We start from the raw sequence: 17,908 nt of genomic DNA on the forward strand, positions 1-17,908 counted from the left end.
TAAATTAAGGTGATGTTTTTAGGGCACGGATAGTAGGTCCTGCGGTGCCACTGCTGCTGAATGCTTGTGAAGCAGATCCCCGGTGGCAAGCTGCTTTTATAGCTGTTGGGCGGTGACGTCACGAGCTACGTCGATGTTAGCAGCCAGTTTCCCAGCCACGTTTCCGATCGCCAGTCATTCTGCGGTAGCTCATCCGGGGCAGATGTACGCAATCGGCTCCTGTAAATTAAGGTGATGTTTTTAGGGCACGGATAGTAGGTCCTGCGGTGCCACTGCTGCTGAATGCTTGTGAAGCAGATCCCCGGTGGCAAGCTGCTTTTATAGCTGTTGGGCGGTGACGTCACGAGCTACGTCGATGTTAGCAGCCAGTTTCCCAGCCACGTTTCCGATCGCCAGTCATTCTGCGGTAGCTCATCCGGGGCAGATGTACGCAATCGGCTCCTGTAAATTAAGGTGATGTTTTTAGGGCACGGATAGTAGGTCCTGCGGTGCCACTGCTGCTGAATGCTTGAGCGGATATTGCCTTGCCTTTTTTGTTTGATTGTTGGGCTTGGCTATAGCAGGGCTCTGTGTGCCTCTCGTGGGGGAGGAGGCTGGGGGAGGAGTCCGTTGCCTCGGCTCTTCGCCCACTGTCTGGGTTGCTAGGACCAGGCTGCTGCTGCTCCCAGAGGGAGAGGCGAGGGTCGCTTGCACTGAAGTGACCAGGTCGCATTCCTGAGCTCGTTCAGGAGGATCCCCGCAGGGAGGCGTCTGCAGCATGCAGACGTTGGTGAGTGGCGACACCACGGGGTTAACCCGAGCATCCGCAGGGACATCCTCGCAGGGGGATGATGGTGAACAATGCGTCACCACGGACCCGAGCATCCGCGCTTAGCCGTGCGTGGCATCGCCGTGTCCGGGGAAAAGGGGATCCTGGTGGTTGAGCCGATGCCGAGCGTTTGGACCCTTAAGGCCCCTCGGCGGAGGCAACACACCACTTTGGCCCCAGCTTCCTGTAGACGGCACCTCCGGCCTGACTCGACCGGGGGAAATCGGCAGTCGCCTTTTCCTGTCCTCCCCTCTATCTTTCACTTTCCTATTTCCTTTCTTACAACTTTCCTGTATCCTCCTCTCTTCTTTGTTTTTTCCTTCTTTCCTGGCGGCGAGGGTTAACCGTGTGTGACCAACTACCCTGTGTTGAGTCATATTAGGTTATAGTTAAGGTGTACAGCTGGCGTGGGCAGGACTTTCTTTCAAGTTCCTGTCGCGTCCCCTTGTTGGACTCCATGGTGGGTAGCTGGCACCATGACCGAAAAACATCAATTTTTTATGGCTCCCCCCCTTTCCAAACCTGATCGCTCTCTTAAAAGAGTGCGGAACGAAGCAGAGAACTTTTTTTCCAAAAAGAAACCAACATTTGCCAAATTCCATGTCATCCACAGTGAAGTTCAAGATAAACAGGCCAGAATTCTATCCCCCTTCATGGTATCGAAGTGCTTAACAGAAGCTTTGGGCCCCGGATACAAAGTATCCAAAATGACCAGTGGCGATTTATTGCTGGAGCTCCGAGAAAATGTCCAAACCACCAAACTCTGTAACATAGTGTCTATTGGGGACACACCTGTCTCCATCACTGCACACCGATCCCTCAACACTGTCCGTGGCGTCATCTCAGAAAATGATTTTCTACACCTTACCGAGAAAGAAATGCTGGAAGGGCTTTCCGAGCAAAATGTCATTGATGTATATCGAATCAAGATCCGCAAGGACAACAAAGAAATAGATACCAAACACCTAGTCCTGACTTTTAACACATGCACATTGCCCGAAACCATCGACGTTGGATACCTCAAAGTAAATGTAAGACACTACATCCCTAACCCCCGAAGGTGCTTTAATTGTCAACGGTTTGGCCACGGATCGCAGAGTTGCCGCGGCCACAAAACTTGCGCGAAATGCGCGTCGAAGGAACACCATTCTGAGGAATGCGACGCAGCTCTACGCTGCGCTAATTGTGAAGGAGAACATGCTGCGTACTCCAGGGCGTGTCCGTCCTGGAAGAAGGAAAAGGAAATCATCACCATTAAGACCAAGGAAAACATTTCATTCAAAGAAGCCAGAAGGCGTTTTGCACTGACAAATACATTCTCTTTCACAGCCAAACCAAACTATGCTGACGTGGCGCGCAGGGGCGGTGCACCACGCAGCACTCCGGCATCTGCCGCGGCCACTCCCACCGCGCCTGTGGTAGTGCCATCAACGCCCCAGGCAGAGACAGCCAAGGCTGCTCTGCCAACTCCAAGCCAGGGAGTGCCGGCCCATGGGCCAGCATCCCGCAGGACTTCCCCCCGTCGGGGGAGGCCTGACACCAACACATCCGCGGCTTCGCGGTCCTCCAGCACCTCTGGTGAGGTGATGGATACAACTACCACTCCGCCCGCTTTACGGCGGCGGACCGGCTCTCACGAGCGAAGAAAAGATAAAACCCCGGTAACGGGCCCAGAACAGTAAATTCCTTCAGTTCCATTCACACCCAAAAAAACAAACATGATATTTGCGATTCAATGGAACTGTAGAGGAATGTTAAGGAACTACAGTGATATAACACATATTCTAGGGTCCGTGATGCCTCTAGCTCTATGTCTCCAGGAGACCAATCTTGGTCCACAACATTCAAATATCTTAAAGCATTATACAACTTTTAGGCGTGATCGCGAACATGCAAGTAGACTCTCGGGAGGCGTCGCAATCATCATCCAAAGCGGCGTCCCGGCTCAAGAAATCAAACTGAAAACAAAACTTGAGGCGGTTGCGGTTAGCGTCATCAGCTACAAAACCATAACAATATGTTCTGTATATCTTCCCCCACACATCACATTAACATGCCAAGATCTAGAAGGCCTGATCGATGAACTGCCGGAGCCATTTCTGGTAGTTGGCGATTTTAACGCTCACTCTCCGTTTTGGGGAAGCGAACGCTGCGACTCTAGAGGCCAAACAATCGAAGATTTTATAGTTTCGAATAATGTCTGTCTTTTAAATACGGGAAAAGCCACATATTGCTGCCCAAGCTCAGCAAAAATGAGCTCTCTCGATTTAGCCTTCGCATCACCATTACTTTTTAACGATTTTAAATGGGATGTTTTAAATGACCCCATGGGCAGCGATCACTTACCTACCGTCATCAGGCTCTCATCATCCACTCCAATCATCCCCACAAGGCCACGGCGCTGGAAAATTCAGCTTGCCGACTGGTCACTCTTTACAAAAAGTGCCACTCTGGAAAAGGAATTTTGTGACGACCTTAGCACAGATGAAATTAATCAGAAGTTTACTGAATGCATAATATCGGCCGCAACACTCGCTATACCACAAACAACAGGACTTGCACAAAAGAAACACAAAGTATGGTGGACAAAAGAATGCACATTAGCAAAAAAACAACAAAACAAAGCCTGGAGCGCTCTGCGTCGATATCCCACTGCAGAGAACTTACTTACCTTTAAGAAGGCAAAAGCCAGAGCGCGGTATGTCCGAAGAAATGCAGAAAAAACCTCTTGGCAGAAATATGTCTCCTCAATAAACAGCTCAACAACATCAAAGAAAATGTGGGAAAAAGTGCGTAAATTTACTGGTGACTATACCCCTTTCACACTTCCTCTCTTGACAGCACCCGGGACACAAACATCTTTAGAAGAACAGGCCAACATACTGGGCGAGCATTTTGCTGAGATCTCAAGCTCATCCAACTACACAAGCACATTTCAAAAACACAAAGCAATAGCTGAAAAACAAAAATTTCCATCTGGAGCAGGTGTTCATGAGGATTACAACCAGCCTCTCACACTACAAGAAATAAATAAGGTATTATCTTCTGGAAAAAAGACAGCACCAGGACCAGACAACGTGCATTACGCTATGCTTGCACATCTCTCCGAGGCTGCTGTAGAGGCACTGTTAAAATTTTTTAATAAAATCTGGATAACTGGAAATATACCTGACGAGTGGAAAAAAGCAGTCATAATACCCTTTCTCAAACCCGGAAAACCACCAACAAGTCCTAGCAGTTACAGACCAATAGCCCTCACCAGCTGCATTGCTAAATCTTTCGAAAGTGTAATAAACATTAGACTGACCTTCGTACTTGAATCTCGGCAACTACTAGATAAACACCAATGTGGGTTTAAGAAAACATGCTCCACCACAGATCACCTTGTCCGCCTAGAAAACACCATCCGGGAGGCGTTCATCCACAAGCAGCACTGTATTGGGGTCTTCTTCGACCTGGAGAAGGCCTACGATACTACGTGGAAGTTCGGCATCCTCCGTGACCTAGCAGAGCTAGGTATCTGCGGCAGGATGTTGAACTGCTTGAACGACTTCCTGGCTAACCGCACATTCCGAGTCCGCCTAGGAGCAACTCTCTCCATTACTTTCACCCAAGAGAACGGCGTACCCCAGGGGTGCATTCTAAGCACGACACTCTTCATAATAAAAATGAATTCCTTAGCTAAAGAAATACCCAAGTCCATAATGTATTCAGTTTATGTAGATGACCTACAAATAGCATGCACGTCCTCCAGCATATCAACCTGTGAGAGACAAATACAAATCACACTAAATAAACTAGGTTCTTGGGCAGACAAAAATGGATTTAAATTTTCCCCTCAAAAAACAGTAGCTGTTCTTTTCTCATTGCGACGAGGCCTACAGGTCGATCCCAGTCTATACCTGAATTACACTGCGCTACCAATTAAACAAGAACACAAATTTTTAGGCCTAACTTTCGACAAGAAACTCACATTTCTACCACACATTAACAACCTTAAAAAGAAAGCTTCTCAAGCCCTCAACGTCTTAAAAGTGCTCTCACGGAAGCGGTGGGGGTCCGATAGAGCAAGCCTTTTACAAATATATCGCTCTCTGGTGCGCTCCAAGCTGGACTACGGGTGCATAGTATATGGCTCGGCAAGAGCATCCTACTTGAAAAGATTAGACCCCATTCATAATCTTGGTCTCCGCCTATCATCTGGAGCATACAGAACATCACCAGTAGCCAGCCTATACGTTGAAACTAATGAGCCCGCTCTTGAGGACCGAAGAATCGCACTAACATGCACATACGTCTTAAAAATCCGTTCTCTTCCGAAACATCTCTGCCATCCAGTTGTCACCAAGTGCCCATCTAAAAGATTATTCATCAACAAACCACATTCTATCAGGCCATTACTACTGCGCTTTGAAGATAAATGTGAAGAGCTAACAGTACTAGATGCCCTAAAGAATATTGCACAAAGGAATGAATATTTGCCACCATGGTACAGCCTGCCTTCAGTATGTGACTTCACAATGACACATTTAGACAAAAAGCAAACGCCAAACGAGTACATATTACAGGAATTCTTTGCACTACAAGAAACGTATGACACCTACATTGAATTTTATACCGATGGCTCAAAAACAGAAAGTCATGTTGGAAGTGCAGTAATCCAAGAAAAAAATAAACAGATAATACGACTACCAGAATGCGCATCAGTTTTTACTGCTGAGTGTTATGCCATCTTCATAGCTGTAGAAAAAATAGGAAGAGAGAACATCAAAAATAGCATCATTTACACCGATTCCCTCAGTATGCTCAAAGCACTGCACTCCAGGAATGCTACTGAACCCATAATAGGAAACATCATACATAACATAGTTAAAATCACAAAACAAAAGCACAACATTAAATTCTGCTGGGTTCCTAGCCATGTTGGAATTGTAGGTAATGAGAAAGCAGATGTATGTGCTGCACAAGCCCGGAATGGCCAAATAAAGCAAGTGAACATACCGCACAGGGATTGTTTAAAGTTTATCTACAGTAAACTCAGAAATAAGTGGCAGGCAGAATGGGAAGAGCACGCAAACAACAAATTACATTCTGTTAAGCCCATTTTAGGGGAATGGCAATCGTGTAGGCATCAAGAACGTTTTACCGAAGTTATTTTATGTCGGCTCCGCATTGGACACACCCACCTCACGCACAACTTTCTGCTAACCAAACAAAACAAACCTCTCTGTGACATGTGTGGTGCTGAACTCACAGTGAACCACATTTTAATTTCATGTATAAAGCTAGAAGAGCTAAGAAAGAAATATTTTACAACATTTTACAGGGAAACCATCCCATTACACCCCATGTTACTTTTAGGTGATCGAGCACTGGTTGACATCTCATGTATTTTTAGGTTTCTCAAGGAAGCAAGCATTTTAAACAAACTCTAAGTATAGAAAGCTTCACCTTTAACAAAAACTCTAACCTTGTGTTTGGCGCATCATAGCCTCAGTTGCTTTTGCGCCATTAAAATCAATATAACTAACTAACTAAGTTATACACCTCAGCCACTTTCTCAATCATGAGAGGGAGGCTGAGGTCTTTAACTGAGCTGTTGGGAGCCTCGAAATCCTTGCCGAGCTAAGGATGTCTGCAGAGGCGACCCAACCTTTAAAAGTTTCTGCTCTCAGACATTTTTAAAATTTTTGTCTTTCATCAGCTAGTTAGTAAAAATAACTCTTAGGCCCTTTACACCACCGTTTTTATCCACTTTGTTTTCAAACTCTGACCAAGCCAATTTTTCCATACCTTGTTCTTGGCGCATGATAGCCTTAGCTGCTTATGCGCCAATAAATTCAACACAACAACAACAACAACATTAATCAGCCAGGTAATAAAAATAACTTTTAGGCCCTTTACACCACCGTTTTTATCAACTTTGTTGTCACTCTGCTCAAGCCAATCTTTCCATACCTTGTTCTTGGCGCATGATAGCCTTAGCTGCTTATGCGCCAATAAACCCCACACAACACAACACAACACGTTCAGGAGGAGGAGGGGGGGGAGGCCTCTGGGGGGGACGGGAGTGCTTTCTTTGCTTTGAGAGCTTTGCCCTTACCCTTCTTGGTCTTTTTGGATTTTTTTGGTGCATTCCTGGGGCCCTTGACAAAGGCAAGATAGGGTGCCGAAGCTTGCTGCTGGCGTTTTCCTGCCCGCTCTGCTTGGGCAAGAGACCCGGACGGTTTTCTTAGCCGCCGCGGTGGCGCCGGCGTTTGGGAGCCCTGATGCTCCTCGGGGGACGCGATGGTGATGGATGATGTTATGGGGACGAGCGTGGGGATTAGAAAAGAGTCGTCCAGGTCGTTGTCCAACAGGGATGTTGTGTGGCGCGGATTGTGGCCACGGGCTGGAGAGGTGCCTTCGCAGGCGGGCTCTGCTGCCTCTTGTAGGAGAAGTATGGAGCTCCTGTCTCCAGCTTCAACAGGTATCGTAATAACTGCTGATGGTGTCGAGGTCTGTGGGCTGCTGTCGGGTGGTTGCGGCATGCCCGATGGGGTCCTGGGGGTGAACGGGTGTTCGCCAGCGCTGACAAGGTGTCGAGCATGGTCTTGCAGCTCGATCACCTTGCTTGCTTCTGCGTACAGTTGCTTGAGCATTCGTGAACATCCGACGCTGCCAGAGCGGCGGTGCAGATTTCGGAGGCTTGATGTGCCACCCTCCATCGTCTCTTTAAGACGGTTGGGTTATTTACTTAGGTTATGGAGCCGCTGATGAGCCCCATGATGGGGAAAGCTAGAAAACTACTATGAAAACAGGGACGGAAATTTAGTAGCTGCGGTCGTACCGAAACAGAGAATGGACAGAGCTCCATCATAATAATAATAGTGATTATTGCCGCGGTAGTGCGCTGGGGGAAGGGGGTGAAATGGGGGAAAGCTCAGCCTGGTAATTGCCTCCACGTGGGGGTCACCGCAACCGGGCTTTGCTGGGAAGGGGATTAATAGAATAGGGGCTCCATCATAATAATAGTGATTATTGCCGAGGTAGTGCGCTGGGGGAAGGGGGGTGTGAAATGGGGGAAAGCTCAGCCTGGTAATTGCCTCCACGTGGGGGTCACCGCAACCGGGCTTTGCTGGGAAGGGGATTAATAGAATAGGGGCTCCATCATAATAATAGTGATTATTGCCGAGGTAGTGCGCTGGGGGAAGGGGGTGAAATGGGGGAAAGCTCAGCCTGGTAATTGCCTCCACGTGGGGGTCACCGCAACCGGGCTTTGCTGGGAAGGGGATTAATAGAATAGGGGCTCCATCATAATAATAGTGATTATTGCCGAGGTAGTGCGCTGGGGGAAGGGGGGTGTGAAATGGGGGAAAGCTCAGCCTGGTAATTGCCTCCACGTGGGGGTCACCGCAACCGGGCTTTGCTGGGAAGGGGATTAATAGAATAGGGGAGAAGAAGCGGGTCGGGGTCGTGGCTGGGCACAGGGCAGGAGAGTCCGGCGCGAGGGCAAGGCAGAAGGCGTCGCTGAGCAAGGCCAGGGCACGGCGGCACCTGCGCGTGTCGGCACAGTAACGTCCCCGTGGTAGACGGTGGCGAAGCGGTCGGCTCTTCCCGAGGTCCAGAAGAATCCGGGGCGGGAGTCAGCCGTGGTTGCCGCCGTCCTCGGCGCGCACGGGCAACCTGATCCTACCTCGGGAGCCGATCATCTAAGGCCACACACGGGGCGCACACACACAACACGCACAGTCACTGCCGTTCGTTTAGGCGGCGAACGCGATAAAACGGGTCGGGCCGTAGGCCGGGGCGTGGTAGCGGCCACGGACGTCCGCGATGAGCGGGCCCGTTGCAGACGGCGGCGAAGCGACAGGCTGGTCCCGAGGTCCAGAAGAGTCAGGGGAGGGGGCCGGCCGTGGGAGCTGCCGTCCCCAGCAGACACGGGCGGCCTGATCCATCCTCGGGGGCCGGTCGGCTAATGCCGCAACTGGGCGCACGCTCGCAAAGCTGCACGGACACGGACACGGTAGGACCGGAGGCCGGCGCACGGGGAGATGCGTGAGCGAGCACCGGCGATGTTCCTCGTTCGAGAGTCAGGCACGGACTGATGATGATGATGATGATTACTTTGGGGTATTCTTGAGAAGGGATACTGGTCCCGACGTATGTTGGCCAGTTGGTGGGGAAGAGCGAGGCGTGGGGAAGAGCGTCCACGTGGGGAAGAGCGAGGCGGCCGCGCCGGGATTGGCCCGAAAGCCGCGCGGACCTCGCGGAGGAAGGGCGCGGCGCAGCCAATGAGAGGGGCGCGCGGCGTGCACTCAGAATGCTGGAAAGCGAGGCGCGCGCTGGGACGATGAAATGTCGTGCACCTCACAGTCTTGAGCGCAGGTCACACGCTCCAATAAATGTTAGCAGGTGACGCAGGGCTTTGATTTGGCTCCCACGGGAGCGTGGAGGGAAGAGAAGGTCTTCCAGGGTGGCGCACGGCAAGCCGAGGTCTCTATACCCCTGCTGCATGAGTGAGCGCTCCCGTGATAACGCAGGGCACACGCACAAAATGTGGGTCATAGATTCCTCTGCACCGCACTGCGCGCGGCTACAAGGTTAACAATACAATACGGTGGGAGACGCAGACACTGATTCGCTGATAGAGGCGCGCGAGGGAGCCAATGGGAAAGGAAACGCTCGAAATCGAGGGCTGTGGGCTTAATGTCCATGAAATAGAAAAAAATAGTGATGAAAAGGGCCAGGGTGAAAGGAATTGGAGGCAAAGGAAGGACAAAATCTGGCCCAGAAGTGGGAAAGAGGAAAAGTAGTAGTAGTAGTAAGTGATTATTTATTGTGCATTTGATACGGAAGATAAAAGAATATTTGCTGCCCCGGCATCTGCTATCGCGACAGGAAGCACCTGAGCTGGGGCAGCGAAATAAAGGATAGCAGGCAGAGCGTAGAAGTGAAAGAAAAGTGGTGAGGGGACAGTAGAAAGGACAGGGGGAGGGGTACACTTTCAATCAGTCTATTTACATATCTACAAGGAATAAAATATACATATGTACAACACGCACGCGCGTGGAGCTCTGAGCGACCACTGCTCCGTCACACGCGCACGATAACTAGATTAAATATACATATATACAGGTCGCACGCGCGTGTTGATCTGGGCGATCGTTGGTCCATCACGCGCGCACGACACAGCACAAAACAGCTGGAGAGGGGGCGTCCAGCTGTTCATCGTCCAAGGTAGCGCGCGTGGAACGTTCGCGTCACTGCACGCAACTACCTGGCGGAGAACAGACGGGACGTCAAGCCCGCCTGTTCGAGGAAAACACAGAGGCTCATCAATGTTCGCTCGCGACTGCGCGCACTGCCTTGCGGCCACAATAACATTGCGAGGGAGTCTGGCAGGATGCCCAGCGCCCGGTAGGCCGCAAGCATGTCGCGACGGGCATCTATGAGCGCGGTGCAGCGAAGTAGCAAGTGTTCGAGTGTTTCGTCACAACCACACTCGACACACGCTGCATTCGTCGCGAACCCGTGGCGCGCACGTCGTTCCCCGTTCCACACGCAGCCAATTCGCAGTCGAAGGATCATTGCGCCCGCGTGAGCGAGCGACAGCCGGTGACGTGATGAATGCGCTCACCTTCTGCGATGCGGGGATCGGGGTGCTGCCGTCGGAGATGAGTCTGAATGACCGCACGCACGTCCTCCAGCGCAAGAGGTAGGTTGCTGGAAGGGAGCTGGTGTGCGGCGGTCGCGAGATCGTCAGCGTCCTCGTTGCCGGCGATTCCACAGTGGCCGGGCACCCACTGAACGCGCACAACACATCCAAGCTGTGCCAGTTGCGCAAGGCACGCTCGAATTGCGCGCACTAACGGGGTACCACGGCCGATGTTCTGCAGCCGGCTGAGGGCGGCGCGGGAGTCGCACAAAACAGCACACTTGGGCGGCGGAGGGACGATGGTGAGCACGAGTTCCAACCCGAGCTGGAGTCCCACCAGTTCCGCCGTGGTGGAAGAGCCCAGATAGTTTGTGTGCTGTTGGCTGTGCAGTCGCAGGGCAGGGATGGTGGCGGCCGCTGCGAGCGAGCAGCTGTCACGAACCACTGAGCCGTCTGTAAACACGAGGAGATGGTCCTGTAGTTCCTCGTGCATGACGGCCCTGGTTAGCTGCTGCACAGCACAGAGGGGTGTGCTCCGCTTTCCCGCGATGCCGACGATTTCTCGCTGTATCTCCGTGGCAGCCGGCCAGGGCACACAGGTGTCGTAAGGGGGCGAGCCGTTGGTGAGGGTCTCGTATTCGAGCAACGCCGCACCCATGCGTGAACGAGGGCGCGTGCGCAAGCGTTGTAGCAGCGAGCCGCCGTCTGGTGCGCGGTGGAGCCGATCGATGTGATTGAGAGCCCTGCGCGCGGCCTGGAGCTGAAGTGGCCACGCTCTTGCCTCGGCTAGCGTTGCGGCGCACTGTGAAGTGCGCGGTAGACCGAGGCACACGCGCAGGGACTTCCTGTGTTGGAGCTCCAGTTTCGTCCAACATGGCTTGCGCACCGAGACGAGCGGCAATGCATACAGCATCGCCCCCAAGGCTGCGGCGTTGTACAGACGCAGCGCGGCTTGCTGGGAGATGCCCTGGCCTCGAGCGGTGAGCTTGTGGACGGCGGCGGTGATCCTCTTCATCTGCAAACAGGCCTTGGTCGCCGCGGGGCGGAAGGAAAGACGCTGGTCGATGTCCAAGTCTAGGTACCGCACCGTTTTTCGCCAAGGAATGGGGTCCCGTCCAGTGACAGTGGCGTTGGGCGCGCACGCGTGCGCGAAACGCAGGCCATGGCTACCGATTTGCCCGCACTCAGCGACAGACCGAGACCGCGTAAGCAGGCGTCGATTGCGGTCAGGGCCCCCTGAAGGCACCCCCGCACGCGGAGCGCCTCGCCCGGTGGTCCCAGGCACCACAGAGCAATGTCATCTGCATATATGGACATGTACACGCGATGTCGGGCGCCCGTGGGAAGGGAGCCCGGCACCACCGACATGGCCACATTAAACAGAAATGGTGACAAAACAGAGCCCTGCGGCACGCCCAGATCCACCGGACGAGACTCGGAGAGTTTCCCCCCCCACTCTCACGCGCATGGTACGACCGCTCAGGAAGCCGCGAACATATCGCAAAAGACGTCCGCACACGCCGGCCGCTTCAAGCAGCGCTAGAATCGGTGCGCGGTGAACGTTGTCAAATGCTCCCGAGACGTCCAGTAGCAGCAGCAGCGCTACCTGGCCTGCCACTCTGGCGTGCTCGAGGGCAGTGACAACGTCCGAGATGGAATCAGCCGTGCACCGCATTCCGCGGAAACCCGTCTGCCGCTCGTCAAACATATCGGCCGCCGCGGCCCGCTCGTTCAAACGCTGCAATGCCATGTGCTCCATGAGCTTACCTGCCGCCGATGTTAAAGCCACTGGACGATATCCACTCAGCTCCGTGGGTGGGCGACCTGGCTTTCGGATGGGACAGACGACCGCGGTGCGCCAATCCTCCGGGAGTTCCCCGCGTTCCCACACCAAGTTGATCTGCTGCAGGAGGACCTCTCGTTGCTTCGCATCCAGGTTGCGTAACATCTGATAAGTCACCCCGTCCGGCCCAGGCGCCGAGCGACGGCGGCATCGCGCGAGCGCATTGTTCAGTTCCGCCGCGCTGAAAGGCGCATCACAGGGGCCATCTGAGGTGACGGGGAAGAGGCTGGCATCGCTTCCGGGGCTCTCAGGTGGATCTGAGCTCGCGTCGTTCGTGAGGCTGGGCGGCGCGAAGCGATCGGCGAACCTCTCTGCCAGCTGTTCATAGCTGAGGCCGCTTGAGATGGCAAGCGCGGCCAAAGGCTGAGGGTTCACCTGTTGCTTCGTAATTCGTCGCAGCATGTCGAATAGCCTCCGCGAGCTGGTGTCTTCCTCCATCCTTTGGCATAGCGAAGCCCACTGCCGTCGGTACAATTTGTGAGAGTGGCGCCGCGCCACTGCGTCCAGGCGGTTATAAACAGTCCAATCGGCCGCTCGGTCGGTTCGTCGCGCCCTGTTTTCTGCGCGGTCACGTTTCTCGCGCAGACCGAGCAGCTTGATATCAGGAGTAGGTTGTCCTGCCCGCACCTCTGCTCGTCTGGTGGCTGCTAGGGCGCTCCGAACCAGACTCGAGAAGAAGTCGGCTCCAGTGACGGCCGCTTCATCGACCGCCTGCCTGAACGCGCTCCAGTTGACGATGGAGTAGGTTCTTTTGGCGCGGGCCTCCGTAGCAGTGGGCTCAATTAGGATGGAGTAATGATCTGAGCCCCAGAGTGATGGTGATCGATGCCATGTCGCCTCTATCCCTCTGGATGCGAAGGCAACGTCGATGCAGGAGCCGGGTGTTCCGCGTCGTCGAAAGGTGGGCTCGCCGGTGTTCAGGGGGGTGAGTCCCTGCTGCGTCGTGCAGGTCGTCTCCTCGCGCGGAGTGTCGCACACTGCCCCACGCACTGTGGTGGGCGTTAAAATCACCACAGATGATTTGACGCGGGGCACAGCACGAGGAAACCGCACGAAAACACAGCGCGTTCCACGCGACAGCTGGGCGCACATAAACACAAGCCACCGACGTGTCAACACCACCGACGCGCACTGTCACCACCACGCACTCCTGGGCATCGGTTGTCGCCGCCGCCGAACCGACGAGTGTATGCAAAACGTCACTGCGCACGTAAATCGCGCACCGCGATTTCCCGGGGCGATGGGCACGGTCACAACACGGCACTGCAGCACAGGTGGGTTCCTCGCACGTTGTTGGTGAGTGATAGCCAATATATCCAGGCAGTCGCATCTGCGGCTCCCCTTCTTGGAAACGAATGTACGTCTCTTGCAACGCGATAACCTCCGGAGCATCCTCCGCGATGCGAACTCGCAACTCAGGGTACCGCGCCGCAAGAGAGCGTACATTCCACTGCAGGATGGATGGGATACGGGGGGGAGCCCTGCGACTAGCCATGATGCTGGCCTATCCGTGCGGGGGCACCCGCGGCTTCTAAGCAGGCCCGTTGTCCGTCGCTGCCCTCGGGAAACAGGGCGCTTATCGCGCGCAGCGCGTGCTGTAGCTGCAGAATCAGCTGATCCCGTGAATCAGCTGGTCCGCCCGGCGCAGCTTGCGATTCTGCTTCTGTAGTTTTTTGACAGTGTTCTTAGACTCTTTATGGCAATGTTTCAGCTTATTATTGGCTGCTGTGAGATCTGCTATCTTCTTCCTAAGCTCTGCTGCCTCAGAATCAAAGAGTTGGGTCGCACGAACCACTGCAGTTTCTTGAGGCCGTACATCCGTGGCGGCCGGAGTAAGTTGTTGACTAGCATTGCTGTTTTCTGTGCCCACCAATGTCTCATTTATCACTCCGTCTGACGATGAATCTGCTGGAGGATACTCTTGCGTGTTTAAGGGAAGGACGCTTCTCACGTCTGGTGAAGAACCTTGTGCGGCAGCGTCATCATTGAATAATGCAGGCACATGCTCACTTGGGTCCCTTGGTGGCCTCCGCTCTTTAGGAAGTTCTGGAAGCAGATAAATAAGCGAAAAGAGCACATTACATATTTAAAATAGTGGTCCTTTTGAAAAACTCCGAAAGTAAGTAAGTAAGCCCGCTGGTGTTGTGCGGCTGGCGCTGCCGTCTCGGCCTGTACCACGGCCCGAACCGCACGCCTGGAGAGGGGCGCCTCTGATGTGGCCATCAAGGTGGCCACATGGCGTTCACGCTGCCAGTGCGGGCACGCAGGGTCCGTGGCCGCGTGAGCTCCGCCGCAGTTCATGCACCGAGGCTTCTTGGTGGTGCAAGCCCCGGTCTCGTGCGGGCCGCCACAGCGTGTGCAGCGTGAGGGCGCCCGGCAGGCCCCGGTTGCGTGAGCCAGACTCGCGCACTTCGCGCACTGCAGGGGCCGCGGGCGGCAGGGCCGGACAGCAAGGCGGCGTCTGTAAATAGATACAAACGCCGGTGGCGTCGGCGCCGCGAATCTGATGGTGAGCGTGCCACCAGACAGCGACGCCGACGTCATCGGCACTGATGATTCAGACGCCGCGAGCAGCTCCTCCGCCGTCTTCCTCTCGTCCACGCCAAACACGAGGCCCGCGCACTGGTTTCGAGGGGAGGGCTCTCGAGCGTGGACCTGGACGCCCCTAATGACCGTGGTGGCTAGCAGGGCCTGGAAGGCGTCACTGCTCCCCGCGTCCACGGCCACCACATTGCGGCGGGTATTGACCCGGACCGCCAGGACGCCAGGTCGGGGCCCGATCTCCTCTGCCAGCTCCCAGCCCTGGTGTTTCGTGAAGGCAGCCCCTCGGTCAGCTGGCCGGAACAGCACCGTGCCCACCAGGCTCGCAGGCAGCTCCACAGCAGCCGCGGCTCGAGCCAGGGCCGCCCTGCGTCGTCTCTGAGCCTTGGTGGTCTGGATTCGCCACGGGATCAGGTCCCGCTGCTGAGAGGCCACGGGTTGAGACGAGCTGGGAGGCGGCGCGTGCTCGCTGCTAGCAGACGAAATCTGGCTAGCAGACGATGCGGGCCCCGCTGGTGGCGCCGCCGCCGAAACGCGCCATCCGGTTCCGGTGACAGCTGGCTGGGAGAGAGGGACCTGCGAGGGTAAAGCGCCGCCGCGGGAGGGGAATCTCGCGCGTGGGCCGCGCGACGCTCGATGTCAACGGCCGCTTCCACGTGGTCCGCGGAATTTGTGGTATGCGTGCGCTTGGCCGTGCCTTCCAGGCTTGCATCATCAGCGCCTTGCACGCCGTCCGCGCTGCGTCGTGGTGGGGGAGACGGCGATCGGACCCGCTTCCTGTGCGAGGTCTCGTCCATCGCCTCAAACGCCAGGTCTGCGGGTCCTCTCGCGGTGCCTGCCTCGAGGTCCCGGGCGCTCGTCGCGGTAGCAGGCAGGTCGGCGGCCTACTGATGAGATGCGTGCTCGCTATCGCGAACACGTGGTGGCTGCGGCCACACTCTCGGTGGCAGCGGCTTCCAAGCGGTCGAGGCAGCAGCCTGAGATGATGAAAGCTGCACCTCTTGCTTCGCTCGCTCCACCGCGATCAGTAAATCCTGCAGGGCACTTATAGTGCATGGCCTGGCGTTAAGACTATAGGATCGCGGTGGTGCCACATCCTCGGAGTTACGCGGCGACCTACTCGCATGAGACACGCGAGGGGGCTCCATGCCTTGATACCCCTAAGCGCCGTGCGGCGCCGGCAGCGCGGCTATAGCTATAATTAATACTGCGTGGCTCAATTAGGACATCAGGGGTGATGGCCACGTGGTTGAATGTTGACACGCGCGGACCGGTGGGAGGCGCAGACGCTGATTGGCTGATAGAGGCGAGCGAGGGAGCCAATGGGAAAAGTAAGCGCTCGAAATCGAGGGCTGTGGGCTTAATATCCATGAAATAGAAAAAATAGTGGTGAAAAGGGCCAGGGTGAAAGGAATTGGAGGCAAAGGAAGGACAAAATCTGGCCCAGAAATGGGAAAGAGGAAAATATGCCGAAATCCAGCATTCAAGGGACGCGAGATCGCTGATTGGCTGAGGGGCGCGTGTGCGGGCCAATGGGAGAGCGAGCGCTCGGAATTGAGGGCTGTAGGTTAATTTTGCATGAAATAGAGAATTGTCTTGTGCTAAAATGATGTTTAGAGAGCTATAGTCGCTGTCTTAGTGCAGTTTCTTCGAGAAAACGAAGAACGAGCTTCAAGGCGCGCCGTGTTTTTTCACGCGGGCCATTTGGAAAGAGAATGTTGTCAACAGATGCTGAAGGAAGAGCGAGCTCGCGAAAGCCGGCACGTAGAGACTGTCTGGGGCCATTAAAGCTTGGGCAGTCGCAGATGAGATGTGAGAGGGTTTCAACTCCACCGCATTCTTGACAGGAAGGGTCGCCAACGCCGCGAAGGCGGTGGATTCGCTCTGCCGTCCACACACAGCCAATGCGCATTTTAAGGAGCGTGGCTCGGTCGTGGACTGAGAAATCGACGCAATGAAGAGGGCGAGGTGGCTTGTGTGAAGCAACACGCTCGTCGGGGTGTCGAGAAAGGACTGTTTCGTAGATGGCGAGGTGGGCGGTGTCAAACTTTGTGACATCTGAAGAGATGGGAACATCCTGGTTGTGAGCCCGGTTAGCCAGGGTGTCAGCCCGCTCGTTCCCAGTTATCCCGACATGGGCGGGGATCCAGTGGAGCGAGACGTTTGTGCCGCGATCTTTGAGAGCTCGAAGCTTGCGGTCGAGAATTTGTACCACGGGGAGATGACGGGTGTGGTGTTGGTTTAGCTGCATGAGAGCAGCTTTCGAGTCGCAAAGTATGGCGACTGGATTGAGCCAGGGTCGTTCTAGAACGACATCTGCAGCCAAGTTGAGAGCGGCAAGCTCGGCCGTGGTAGAGGAGGCGCGGAATGGAATGCGGCATTGTCTGGTGAGATTGAGAGCAGGGACGACACATGCAGCAGTGACAGAGGTGCCGCCAGGGGCCACAGAGCCATCCGTGTAAATGTGTGTGCTGGCTTGGAGCTCGTCGTGAATGAGCGCCGCGGTGTTTTGCTGCATGGCACAGAGGGGCGTGTTGCGCTTATTTCTGATGCCAGGTATTTCGAGGCGGACGGCGTGTGGTGTTGCACAGTGCGGAGCAGGTGGAAGAGGCGCTCTAGGAGGGGTCTTGCAATGTTGGCGTCGAAAGACCTCAGAGGTCGGCCCATTTTTGAGTCCGGCGCTTCAAGTAGGCGGGAGATGAGTAAGTCGGTGCTTGTTGTGCCTCTAATGCGGCGTATGGCATTTAGAGCGACTCGTTCGGCGCGCAGAGATACAGGCCAGGATGACGTTTCTGCGTAAGTGGCAGCAACGTGGGAAGAGTGCGGGAGACGGAAGAAACAGCGGATGGCGTTTCGGTGGTCCGTGTCTATGCTGCGCCAAAGGTTGGGACGAATGTCAAGAAATGGCAGAGCATACAGGAAACGAGCAACTGCGATTCCGTTGTAAAACTGCAGGAGATCAGCCGTCGCCCTTCGCGATGAGCTTGTTGGCGGCTGATGCGACTTGTTTTGCCTGCTTCCTGAGATGGGTGACTGCGGGGCGCCACGAGAGTTGGCAGTCGATGATGAGGCCAAGGTA

The 17,908-nt window shown here is 54.7% G+C and overlaps 2 protein-coding genes across 2 annotated transcripts; both read right to left on the bottom strand.

Moving 5' to 3' along the window:
• Window positions 1-10,305: 10,305 nt before the first annotated feature.
• On the bottom strand, window positions 10,306-11,576 carry LOC149338381 (uncharacterized). Its single transcript, XM_089547634.1, has one exon. It carries the CDS (start codon window positions 11,458-11,460, stop codon window positions 10,375-10,377), a length of 1,086 nt encoding a protein of 361 aa, XP_089403760.1. The 5' UTR covers window positions 11,461-11,576; the 3' UTR covers window positions 10,306-10,374.
• Window positions 11,577-14,220: 2,644 nt separating this feature from the next.
• LOC149338382 (uncharacterized) lies at window positions 14,221-15,626 on the bottom strand. Its single transcript, XM_089549989.1, has 2 exons — window positions 15,527-15,626; window positions 14,221-15,461 (listed from the first exon to the last, which is right to left on the bottom strand). Exons 1-2 carry the CDS (start codon window positions 15,624-15,626, stop codon window positions 14,236-14,238), a joined length of 1,326 nt encoding a protein of 441 aa, XP_089406115.1. The 3' UTR covers window positions 14,221-14,235.
• Window positions 15,627-17,908: the final 2,282 nt, after the last annotated feature.

The sequence above is a fragment of the Amblyomma mixtum genome, chromosome 6 (genome assembly GCF_055824585.1).
Source record: "Amblyomma mixtum isolate Tamu chromosome 6, ASM5582458v1, whole genome shotgun sequence".
In the NCBI taxonomy this organism is placed as follows: Eukaryota; Metazoa; Arthropoda; class Arachnida; order Ixodida; family Ixodidae; genus Amblyomma; species Amblyomma mixtum.

Bases quoted from the DNA above. Each gene is read 5' to 3' on its own strand.
- LOC149338382 (XM_089549989.1), bottom strand. From the start codon at position 15,626: ATGGACGAGACCTCGCACAGGAAGCGGGTCCGATCGCCGTCTCCCCCA. The intron at 15,462-15,526 runs GCACGGCCAAGC...GTTGACATCGAG, and splicing joins TGATGATGCAAGCCTGGAAG to CGTCGCGCGGCCCACGCGCG.
- LOC149338381 (XM_089547634.1), bottom strand. From the start codon at position 11,460: ATGAAGAGGATCACCGCCGCCGTCCACAAGCTCACCGCTCGAGGCCAG.